The 12,525-nt window shown below is 42.7% G+C and overlaps 1 protein-coding gene across 1 annotated transcript; it reads left to right on the forward strand.

The window, feature by feature from the left end:
- Positions 1-2,858: 2,858 nt before the first annotated feature.
- On the forward strand, positions 2,859-6,030 carry LOC133126664 (zinc finger CCHC domain-containing protein 2-like). The gene is made up of 3 exons (XM_061239005.1): positions 2,859-2,862; positions 3,046-4,377; positions 4,783-6,030. The coding sequence occupies exons 1-3, from the start codon at positions 2,859-2,861 to the stop codon at positions 4,842-4,844; spliced, it is 1,398 nt and encodes a 465-aa protein (XP_061094989.1). The 3' UTR covers positions 4,845-6,030.
- The last annotated feature ends 6,495 nt before the right edge of the window (positions 6,031-12,525 follow it).

The raw sequence follows: 12,525 nt of genomic DNA on the forward strand, positions 1-12,525 counted from the left end.
TATTCCATATTAACTCACACTCAGTGACCACTTTATTAGGTAGACCTGTACACCAGCTTATTAATGCAATATTTAATCAGCCAATCATGTGGCAGCAACTAAATGCTTAAAAGCATGCAGATGTGATCAAGAGGTTCAGCTGTTTTTCAGACCAAATGGGGAAGAAATATGATCAAAGTTACTTTGCCATGCTTTGAGCACGCACATAATCTGGAGGTATGCACAAAACTATTATCAGAGCACAACTACTGCTTTTTTGCTTACGTCATGGGGAATACGTTTGTTCAACAGAAATCCCTGATGGAGTTACAAAAAACTAAATATAAAACAAAAAAAACTAGTTTTATATTACAAAACATAATTAAAATGTCTACCCCTAATAGGAAACGCCTGCACTGGCAGCAATGCTCCTCTCCTTCATCTGTTGCATGACGTTCGCTATTGAAATAAACATAAGAAATTTCCTTGCATCCAACATGTCACTGGTAGGCTACTGAGAGCCCAAAGTAGTTATTACTTAGTGTACACTCAGTGATCACTTTATTAGGAAGACCTGTACACCAGCTTGTTAATGCAAATATTTAATCACTCAAACATGTGGCAGCAACTAAATACATAAAAGAATGCAGATGGGGTCAATCTGTTTTTCAGACTACAGAATTGTCAGAATGGGGAAGAAATATGATCTAAGTGACTTTGATCGTGGAATTATTGTTGCTGCCAGTTTGAGTATCTCAGAAACGGCTGATCTCCTGGGATTTCCACGAGTTTGCAGAGAATAAAAAAAAAAAACATAGAGTCAGCCGCAGTTCTGCAGACAGAAACACCTTGTTGGGAGCGTGTCTATGCAGTTCACTTAAAACTGGAAAGGGCTCTACATCAGTACTTTTCAACCTTTTATGTGCCAGGAACAGGCATCTGCAAGTGCTGTCCTTTGAGGACTATTTTGACATCTAAATATATAAAGTTCAGTTTACACGATCAATAATAAACATTTAATTTTGAAAAAAAATTTAATCTTAGAAATGTGGGAACATAGGGCTGTGGGAACATAGGGATGACCCCACCTTGTTAATGAGAGAGGTCAGGGAAGAAAGGCCAGACTGGTCAAAGCTGACAGGAAGGTGACTGTAATGCAAATAACCACACATTACAACAGTGGTATGCAGAAAAGCATCTCTGAACACACTACGCATCAAACCTCTAAGTGGATAGGCCACAACAGCAGAAAACCTAATAAAAAAATTATAAATACCTAATAAAGTGCTCTGCGAGTATGTTTATTTGCTGCATAATGCCATTTTCTCCCCATTTTTCTCCCAATTTGGTGGCCAATTGTACCCTGTTTATTATCAATTCCGACTGCTTCTTCAGGCAGTGTCATCTCTAGCCCCAGACAGTAAATCCAAGGCGATCGGAGACGCTTTTCACTTGCTGACCAGCCTACATAGACAGCTAGTCCACCAAATTACAGCTAGAGGCCAGCTTTTATATGCCATGGGCCAGAAATGACCAGCTAGAAGTGTCAAAAACCATCTTAGAATCTCAGCTGGCCTGAGCTGGAATTTTCAGCTGGGTTCTCTATTATTGTTAGCATTCAGTTGGCTAACTATATTTCTGTGTTTTTTGGTTGGAGAATTAGCTGGCTGTGTTGTAGCTATTTAAAGTTTTATGCCAGTGATCATCCTTTTGCTATCTGCCTAGCTATTTCAGCTACAGGAGGACTGTTTGCTGTTGCTTTATGTTTTTATTGTTTGTTCTCTGAAAATAGTTTATGATTATTATGATTTTGTTTGTGGTGTTTTAATGTGTGCGGAAGTGGCTGTGAAAAACAGTTGCACTTCAAAACCCCCAAAAATAAGTCCGTCTCAACAAGTATTTAAAGGTACAATAGGTAATTTCAGACTCCTAACGGTCAAGAGAGGAATTGGAGCAACAAACACCCTCAAACCACAACATGCACTCTTTTGGAAAGTTGACCGTGACAAACGCGACAGTCTTTTCATAGTGTTCTAGTAAGAGCATTTTCGCTGAACAGGTGACTTTATGAACTGTTGACTTTAGTATGCTGCACAACACTATTTATACATTTTGTCTTTTTGAAGTTTTCACTTTAGCTAACCAACTATATTATGAGCAAGCAACTTATTTGGCTATGAAACTAGCTGGCTATATAACTAAGATCTGATGGTGTACCACAAACGATGCAACTGCAACTTACGGTTTGAGACAAATAAAGGTTTAGCTAAACAAGCATAATTCAACATGTAAAGAGATAAAAGCAACGTGTAGCTGCCCAAATTGCACTCCAGACAAGCGATCACTGAAACTGTATATTGCTTAAAGAGAATACATATCTAGATATAAAACGATACCAGTTTGTTATCGGTGGCAACAAGCAAATTAGCTATTAGTTAGTTTGCCGAATTGACAAATGTCCACCTGAGACACAACGCGTGAGCAACAATGCTCCAACGCTGGCTACTATGTTGTATTGTCTCAATTTAGGCAGCTACACTTGAACAATCTGAATAAGCCCCCACGCCATTGGCTGTGGCAATTAGAACCATTTTTCAACCAATGAGCTCGAATTATTGTACAGCTGTGCAATGTTTTGGTACAGAGTGATGGCCCATCAACTGTATATTTTGAAACCAGAATTTTAAGGACTATAAACACAGGCAGAGGGTGAGTCAACATGTGACAGTGAGCCTTTTTTAATGATAGGAAGGGATTTGCATTGGTCTTGTAAAAATGTGTTAACACAAAAATCTTACCTATTGTCCCTTTAAGTCTCATGTTTAGAAAAACATTGCCAAAGGGATGAAAATTTGAAACTTTTCTAAGAATTTCGGAAAATGGGTAAGAATTTCTTGCATGACTTAAAATAGTGACTTAAAACTGTATGTGTAAATATTTTCTGCTTGAGAGGCCGAAAGATAAGATTTTAAGTGACAGGACTTGTTAAGAGAGAATTCTTGCGCAGTGTGAGGTAGTGGTGCCATTCTGCCATACTGACCCTGTGTCTCTGCCCTCTCCCCACAGACACAGACAGTCATTCTGATGACTCTAGCAGGGGGAAAACGGAGCACCTCCTCCCCTGCAAAGGCATGGGTGGGGCTGCCTTTTCCACGGTGCTCCCCCTGGTGCCCGTCCCGCTGAAGGAGGTGCGCTCCAGCCTGGAGAGCTCCCTGGGTGCTCCCAGATTCCCCCAGCTGTCCTTCATGCGCCCCATGCCGTACCTGGTCCAGAAGGGGGCGGTGGGGCCTGAGGGGGCAGCAGACAGCAAGGCGACGGGAAGTCTGATGGTGACTGTCCCCGCAGCCGGTGGAGAGGCCGAGAAGCAGGCCCCGGACCCCAGCCCGCTGCTCCCTGCATTCGGCCCCCAGACCCTGGCCCTGCAGCAGCCCCTCGTCCAGCGCTTCAAGACCGCCACCCCAGCCGTCAGCTCAGAGGGCTGCGTCCCCCCCACCCACCAGCCCCCCGTGGGGGCCATCAGCGTGCTCCCGCCCGGCCCCGCCTACGTGTCGCCACTGCAGCCCGCTTACCCGCCCATCGAGCCTGTCATGAGCTCCGCCCTGCCCCCCTCCCTGCCCCTCCCTGAAACCCACCCCAAGGCCCCGGGGCTGCCCCTGCCCTCCGGCCTGCCCCCCTCATACAGCCTGCCTGCCCCCTCCACCGCCATCCCCTCTGTGGGGGCACTGGGCGGCCCAGTTGCCAGTCAAGTACAGGCCATGGTACCACCGGTGGTGCCCACACACACGCCGGGCCCTGCCCCAAGTCCAAGCCCCGCCCTCACCCACAGCACCGCGCAGAGTGACAGCACCTCCTACATCAACAGCACCAGCTGTGGCAACTCGCAGCAGCAGCAGCAGCAGCAGCCGCAGCAGCAGCCAACCCCGTCGCAGCAGCCGGGCTGCGGAACCTGCGGTTGCCGCGGCAGCTGCGGGAGCGGCCACGCCCCCAACTACTACTTCCCGCCCCAGCTGCCCCGCCAAGTATTCAGCGTCCCGCCCATCTTCCACCTGACGTCGCTGTGCAGCAGCAGCTACCTCAGCCAGGCGCACCAGAGCAACGGGGCGGGGCAGCTGCCCTTCTTCCCCCACGGCCCCTCGGCCTACGCCAGCGCCCCGCCGCCCCTGCTGCACTCGCACTCGGACCACGTGCTGGGCAGCCAGGCGGGATACGGACTGCAGCAGATGGCAGCCTTCAACCGCTTCTTCCCGCCTGTGTACCCCTCGGTCAGCATGATGCCCGGAGGCGGCGGCATGGCCGTGGGCATGAAGAAGAACGGCAACATATCCTGCTACAACTGTGGGGTCAGTGGGCACTTCGCCCAGGACTGCAAACAGCCTTCCATTGACGCAGCACAGAAAGGTAATATTGCCGCAGCCAGGGGGCGAGGGTGGAGAGGACCCCCACTGCCCCAGCAGCCACCCCTAAAGTGAAATCTGACCATCAGTCACTTAGAGAAAGACCATCGGCTGGGGAAGCAACCAGACACTTTTTCTACTTGCAAAAAAAAAAAACAAGGCACCTGCTTTGTAAGCTTTCGGGAACCTGCTCTGGACTGCCCAATCTGTATGGCAGGGTTTCAGAAAAAAAGAGAGAAAAAAGCACAAAGCAAAAACGACCTGAACGAAATGTCTCGCAGTCAAGTTGAAATGGAAAAGCTCTCTCAGTAGGGGCAGGCTGGGAATTGTAGTGTTGTTTTATTTCCTTTCTTTTCCTTGTCTCCTCCTGTAACACGTGCAGTGATGCCCTCCTCTGTGTGTCTTTCAGGTGGCTTTCGGCTGAAGTATGTTACCCCTCACTCTTCTGAAGCGCTTGACAATGCTGACTGAAGGGACAGAAGACCACTGCAGCGTTCTCTTGTTCTGCAAAACAATTACATTTCCAGAGACCTTTGTATTTTCAGAGGGCTTTTTTTCCCCCGTGTCCTTTTTCACTATTTTGTTGTTTGTTTTACATTTTAAAATGTGCTTGAGGGTCTGGCGAACCTGAATAATTGTGCCTGATACTTCCCCAGTCGTAGTTGAGGGAGAATCTCTCGTCTCCACTGAGGTGTTTTGCTGTGGCCTCTGGTATTTTTTGCACTGAACACTGGCGAGAGACACCGCCTCATGTTTACTAACTTATTTCTTAAAATGTAAAAAAAAAAAAAAAAAAAAGATAGATAGAAATAAACAAATAATAAAACACCAGTATGAGTATGGAGTATAGAGTATGGAAGCTAGGTAATTATTTTATCTTGGATATAAGGGGGGTTTAAATGGGATTTATTATAGACTCTCCAATGCCTTTTTTACACTAAAGAATATTTATGCTTCCTTCTTATTTTGGTTTCATTTTTTGTCGTACAGCAAGGAAAATAAATGCAAACAAAAACATTAAAAATGTAATGCTGAGATTTTTTTTTTTTTTTTTTTTTGGCACAGTGTTTTGAATGTACAATGTATTATTTTGATTTCATAAACTTATGGAATTCGGCAGTATCTTTCTATTTTGAAAAGGGTTAATCCAGAAGCATTTGCCACTTGATACAATGTGAAATGCGTGCTAAGACACTATTAATCATCATGTCTGTCATGTCATTAAGTTAAACGCTGCTGTATTTTATTTTTATTTGGCAACATGCACTATAGCAACCAGGAGTTCTGAAGTCCCTAAGTGCACTGAGGCAGAATGGACAGAGCGGGAGACACATTGACATTCTGTTCTATTGCGGTCTAATCAGTATTTTGGAAATGATGCACTGCAGGTTTTGGCCACCAGGTGGTGCCAATTTGAGCCGCTGCTTAGCTCGCAGCCAGTGGAGATGCCAAGGGATTAGCAGAAGGCATTCAGTAGCTCCTTGAGGTAGATCTCTGTCTATAAGCATTTTGACCTGCCTGTACTAGCCATGATGGAAGAAACTTTCATGGAGAATTTTTCTTTGGTTTATGCAGCATTGATATTTGACTGCATTATGCGTGTTTGTGTACATATGTACATGCACAAATGGTGGAAACTCTCAGCCAATGCATGATATTCAACCAAATTTGAAACAAAATCAAAACATGAATGAGATAATAACATTGAACCTTGGGTTTTCTATTGTTCAGTTGAAGATGATGGGGTTTGCAAGCCCTTTTTTCTGCCAAGTCCTTTCGGAATAAATGGTTTTGATTCTTCTGTCATGGGTGGGTATGTGCAATGTAAACACATACATGTTAAACACTCATGAGTGTACACGGATATAAAAATGTATTTTTTTTTTTTATTGGTTGCTTTAAGTTTAAATGTTGAAGAGTGGTTTTAATCTAAGCGCTTTCAACTGCTGAAGTAGTATGAATCCTTTCTGCTTGTATTGAAGAAAGTAGAGAGGTCTTTGTATTGGTGTATATGAAAAACTAGAGCAGCAGAATTAATTTAGGTAAATCGGAAAACAAGATTGGAAAAAAAAAAGTTGGTGGAGAACAATGTGATCCTTTATGCCTGTTGTATATATGAACCTGCCAGTTGTATTTGTTTTTAAGGTTGAAAAAACTGTACTGTATATACAGGGGGTATATTTTTACCTTCCATTGTATGTTTACTGTATTCTTTGATATCTAAATGTTACTGGAAAGGTCAAATATATTTCTAGAAAGAATTTGGATTTTATGCAAATTGTTGATTTGTTTTCCTGGAATTAACAGCAATAAATAAAATACACCACCAATGTTGTAATCTGTGCACCACCTACAATATTACACCAAAGTTTTCTTTAGTGGCATGTTGTCCAATAGATTCACAGTGCGGGGTTGTGATTGAATAAGAAAGCAGTCAAAAAACCAACATGAAATGACCTCAATTGTTTTTAATTGTCAGACAAGAAAAGACCCAGTTTAGGCACTAGAAATCTAAATAATTGTCCTTGGAGTCTCCTTGAGGGTTTCCTTCCTCTTTCCTCTAACCCCGGAAACTGATTTTACTGATCTGAGGGATTTTTTTTTTTCTCAGCTCCAACCAATGTCGGAAGTTTGGTCCCTGTTGGTCTGCTTGTAGTTAGTTAATTAGAGTATAGGAGCTATAGCTGACGTGAGTTACAAAGATTGACCACCTTAGTCTACCGTTACTAACATTAAACGACATCAAGCTTAAGCGAAGTTGTAAGCAGAAACGGAGTTGTTAGCCTTGCTGATACAAATTGTGAATGACGCAGCTTGAATGCATTAACGTAGCTAGAGGAAAGCGAATGAAAGGGATGTTTTGTTCACTCTCCTTTTACGTAGACTACAACTTTTGACTATTTTACTTCAGTCCTAAAGTGTTATAACATAATTCACCTTAAAGAAGGAGCGTTTTCCTGTCGGTTGCACCAGTTTTTCAATTTAAGGTATGTGAAAACATTGAAATGTAAACTGTTTTACCATTGGTGTTGAGCATTCTCACTGGAACCTTCCCATCCGTTGCTTGTGCCAGCAGGTAGGGTTGGGTTTGATTACCCACACGTTTGCATTGAACTAATGCATCGCTCGTAATGTAATCTCATGTCTCTGTTGCTTAACCTTCGATATTCTCATTACTGTGACTAAATGTAGTTGGCTAGCTTACTGGATTGTTTAAAAGCACATGTTTTATTTAAGTATATATGACTACTGCATGTGGAAAGAATTCAGTAGAATATTTGCATGGCTCTGGTGTAGGCCTAGATATTTAGATAAATCATCAGTACTTAGATACAGGAAATTACACCTGGAAAGTAAGTAAACATCAAGTAAACATTGCTGTGGCAATCTTTCTTTTGCATATTTTTGCTGCGCACTCAAAAATCTGTTGGTTATTGGCTTTGGCACAGTTTCTCTAGAACTGCCCGACAAATGTACACTTTGAAACCAGAATTTACTATAAACACAGCCAGAATCAACATGTCAGTGAGCCTTTTCAATGATAGGAAGGGATTTACAATGGTCTTGTAACAATGTCTTAACACAAAAATCTTACCTATTGTACCTTAAATGTTTAGGCTACACTGGACTATAGCCTATCTATCTTGGATACAAGTGGTGACTACCCTATATCGCCACCTGTGGCTATATCTTACCATCGGGGGCCGGTTTTACACATTTATATTTGCCATTTTGATTGGATTAAATAACAGAAATAGGCATTATGCAAGTGAAAATAAGACTCATTAACATCTCGATTCAACAGTAATGAAACACCTTGGAGCCACACATTGAAGGCCTGATGCATTTCAAATAGCCTAGCTATTCTTTATTGCTAGCTTAAATCTTAAAATGACTAATGTCGTGTTTGCTAAAAACACATTAACTAAATGCCGTCTTTGTTAGCTTAGCAACTCCCCCATCAAATCCTTATCCTGTCTCTTTTCGCATATCCCAACCCCCCCCCCCCCCCTTCCCATGCTCACTGTTTACAACCCACACCTCGCCACAGACAATAAAAGCCTTATACTAACTATCTTTGATACCGTTTCTCTATGTCAGAAAATCATGTTCCAATATGAGAACATTTTATTTTTCTTATCTCACTTTCATTATATTTGGTAGAAATACAAGTTTGTTTTTTGCAAATTATTCAATACAGACATATTTATGGAACCAAATATCCCACCTGGTTATGAAGTAATGACTGTTTTATGACTAGTTTATTTTGTAATCCGTCAACCATTTTCGAGAACTATATTTTTTCTCGGAATATACCTAAGCAAATGCCATCTTGAACTACTTATTCTTTTTGCGTAAATGCATTGCTAAGTCAGACCAGCCCTTTCGAACTGGGCCCCTACACTGGCCAAAATTAGAGTAGGCTGATTTTTTGAAAGCAGTTCTTCTACTGTCCATATGGTCTCGCACAGAGTGCATCGATCCATTCCCACAACACAGAGACTTAAAAGTGAGTGAAACCAGCTGTGTGTAGGCTCTAGCTCCATCAGGAACAAGTGCCAGTCCAGCTCTAGACCTAGTCTCTTTCCAACTCACATCAATTTCATACAGGAGCCTCCTGTAACCAGAAAGCCATGACTCTCTAGGCCCATGAGCCCCTGTACTCCCTCCTGCAGGGGCAGATACAGCACCACTGCCCTAAGCCTGTGCTGCCCTGAACAGAAGAAATGAACCATTACTCTGAATGGAGGAATCCTTCAGGTGGTGTCTGCAGAGCCAACTTGTGCCACTACCTGATGCCATTAAGTTATTTCAAATCAACACCCTACCTCTAAAAGATACTTGTGAAGGAAGCCACCTAGACATTTCCGCACAAGCTTTTCACTCACACCTTTCCAATTTATTTTCATGTTTATTTTCAAGTACCTAAAAACACGCCCAGCACTTTCAGCTCTTGCTGCTTCCAGACCAGACTACCTGGCAGTTTACCCTGGCATAGCAGGCCTGCTCATGGATCAGAATCCTTCCATAGCATTCAAATCCTGCATATCTGTCATTAATCAACTTAGAGGTTGATTTTGCACAACCTCTAAGTTGTTAGAGGACCAAGGTTCGATTCCCGGTCCTGCCAAAAGTTTGGCCGGCTCACGCGGAGTGGCATAATTGGCTCCAGAGGGAGGGACTTGGCAGGGTTCGCTGATTGTCGCACAATAAGCACCTTGGATGCCTCGGAATCACGGTCGTGATTGTGAGACGAGACAGCTTGACGGTTCTCCCTCGAGCCGGATGTGGATGGTGTATCTAACACTAACTAATTGGAGTAGAAGGGGTACAGTTGGCTACTAACTTGGGAGAAAAAGTGAAAAATCAGAAATAAATTTATATATATAAAAAAAAAATGTAGAGGTTGATTAATGGAGAGGTGAAATACAATTTATTGATCCCACACATGGAAATGTAATTGTCGAATTTGTCAGGAGAAAGATGACAATGGAAGCTGTTTTGTTGCCTGTGAAACCACTGATAATACATAAGTGAATGCACTAGGGGCTATATTTTCCTGCCAGTATGTGGCGTGTTTCGAGCTGGTTTGCAATTGATTTAATATTTTCCAGGTGATCCCGATGCCTCTGGTAATTTTGAGACTAACTGCTCGCCAAAGTGGGAGGAGAGTCACTGCTCAAGGTGTGTCAGTCAAGTGGAAGCAGCTCATCACCCGATCACCCTACTCAAAACCGTTTTCTAATATTTTGGAACCCTTTTATTGATGAAGCCAAATGAGATTCATAATTTCTTTTACAATCAAAGGATTCTGTCCTGCTTCGTCTAATCAACTGTATGTCGATAAGAGTGGCTGCCAAATGCCATTAATGTAATGTAATGTAATGTAATGCTCCTCAGGTCTCACAATCAGTCTGAAGATTTTAATCCCTGTACCTAACACAGCGTTCAGGGTACCGTTGGCTATGACATGGAGGTCTGTGTGACCCTCCAAGGATATGCCTCCCCAGACCATCACTGAATCACTGCCAAACCGGTCATGCTGGATGATGTTACGGGCAGCATAACGTTCACCATGGCGTCTCCAGACTCTTTCATGCACTCAGTGTGAACCTGCTCTCATCTGTGAAGAGAACAGGGCGCCAATGGCAGACCTGCCATTTCTGGTGGTCTCTCACGAATGCCAATCGAGCTGCACGGTGCTGGGCTGTGAGCACAATTGTCTGTGGCCACCACATGCAAAACCATGACCTTTTTGGGGGTTGTCTTGCTTTGGCATCTCCATTGCACCTGTTGTCACTTTCATTTTCACCAAAGCAGGTGAAACTGATTCACAATCACTTGTGCTTCCTAAATGAACAGATTGATATTGATTTTGATTGACCAAGTTTAACTGACTTGGTGTTACACTGTGATGATTAAGTGTTCCCATAATTTTTTTTGGGCAGAGTATGACACAGGACACGGCTGGGCCATTGCTGGGTGTAGGCTGCATTGGCGGTTGTCTTGCAGTCCATCTCAGGGGGACGCCAAACAAAGTAAAGAAAGTTAAATAAAAATCCAAGTGGATGCACTCACAAATTCCATTCTGCATTCCCACGACCACAGCAGCAACCACCGCCATCCCCAGTCTGCAATCTTCACAGCTGAGAGGGACACACCAACATGGCTGCATACATTTTAAGATAAATGTGGCAGTAGTGCATTGACAAGCTCATTTGCTCCATTGACAAGACTGACAGTGAATTTTAAATGTTGTTCATGTTCACGATACAGTAAAAATACTTGCCAGTAAAGATAGTTGATTCCATTTCTCCGATATGACTGGTTTATATTCTTATATCAAGTTATTTGCTATTTTATACACCTTTGTAAATCTATGAGATTGAACTAAAATATTATTGAGCTGGAAGTCAAAGTCAGCTGCGTGCTAGACTGCATGTTGCAACACAGTCATAAGGGGAGTCTTCCAACATGCTAAAAATCTGGTTATGAAATGGGTGTGTTCAGGGTTGGGCCGCTCTTGTCCTGTGCAATAATTGTGCAATAATTTTTACACAGTACTATTTGAGATACAGTCCCCTCCAAAAGAATTGAAATAGCAAGGCCAATTCATTTGTTTGTGCAATACTGTGGATACATTTGGGGTTGAGATGAACAGGAAGACAAGATTTCAGGATTTCAGCTTTTATTTCCTGGTATTTACACCTAGATGTGTTAAACTACTGAGAACATAGAACCTTTGGTATCAGACTGCCCATTTTTAGGTGAGCAGATTGGATTGGAGTATTTAAGTAAATGAAAATAAATAACACTTAATATTTGGTACCATCTCCCTTGCTTGCAATAACTGCATCAAGCCTGCGACCCATTGACCTCACCAAACTGTTGCATCAGTATTTGATTTTAATGCAGCCTGTTTTAGTTGTTGTTTGTTTCGGGTGGTTTTTCCCTTCAATCTCCTCTTCAGAAGATAAAATGAATGAAGGCCAATGTTGTGTTGGCAGTGTGTTTTGGGTTATTGTCTTTCTACATGATAAAGAAGACTACTGAATTCATCCTGCTGCAACCATCATGAGTGAGCTCACTCCAGAAGCAGCCATGCAAGCCTTAGCCATGACACCTTCTCCACCATGCTTCAAAGATGGGCTTGTGTGTTTTGGATCATGAGCAGATCCATTCTTTCTCCACACTTTGGGCTTTCCATCATTTTGGTAGATCTTGGTCTCATCAGTTCATAAAACTTTGTTCCAGAACTTTTGTGGCTCATTTCTGTACTTCTTTGCTAATTGTAATGTCGCCTACCAATTCTTACTACCAATTAATTGTTTGCATCTTGCAGTATAGCCTTTATATTGCTGCTCTCTAGATCTTCTCCAAACAGTTGATTAAGATACCTTCACCCCTGCCCTGTGGAGATTTGATGTCACTCACTGATGTTTTGGGGTTTTTCTTCACAGCTCTCACAATGTTTCTTTCAACTGCTGCTGTTTTCCTTGATCAACCTATTTGATGATACACCAATGATTTTTTTCTTTTTCAGGACAGTTGTACATGCTATCCCCAATGATTTCCCCTCTTAAAAGCTGAAACTCGGATATGTCATCTCATGTACATCTTTCGACCTCAAACTCAATTGTCTTCAGTGTAT

The sequence above is a fragment of the Conger conger genome, chromosome 4 (assembly GCF_963514075.1).
Source record: "Conger conger chromosome 4, fConCon1.1, whole genome shotgun sequence".
Lineage (NCBI taxonomy): Eukaryota > Metazoa > Chordata > Actinopteri > Anguilliformes > Congridae > Conger > Conger conger.

Excerpts from the sequence above, each read along its gene's own strand:
- LOC133126664 (XM_061239005.1), top strand. Across the intron at positions 4,378-4,782 it reads CATTGACGCAGCACAGAAAG|GTGGCTTTCGGCTGAAGTAT; the intron begins GTAATATTGCCG and ends TGTGTCTTTCAG.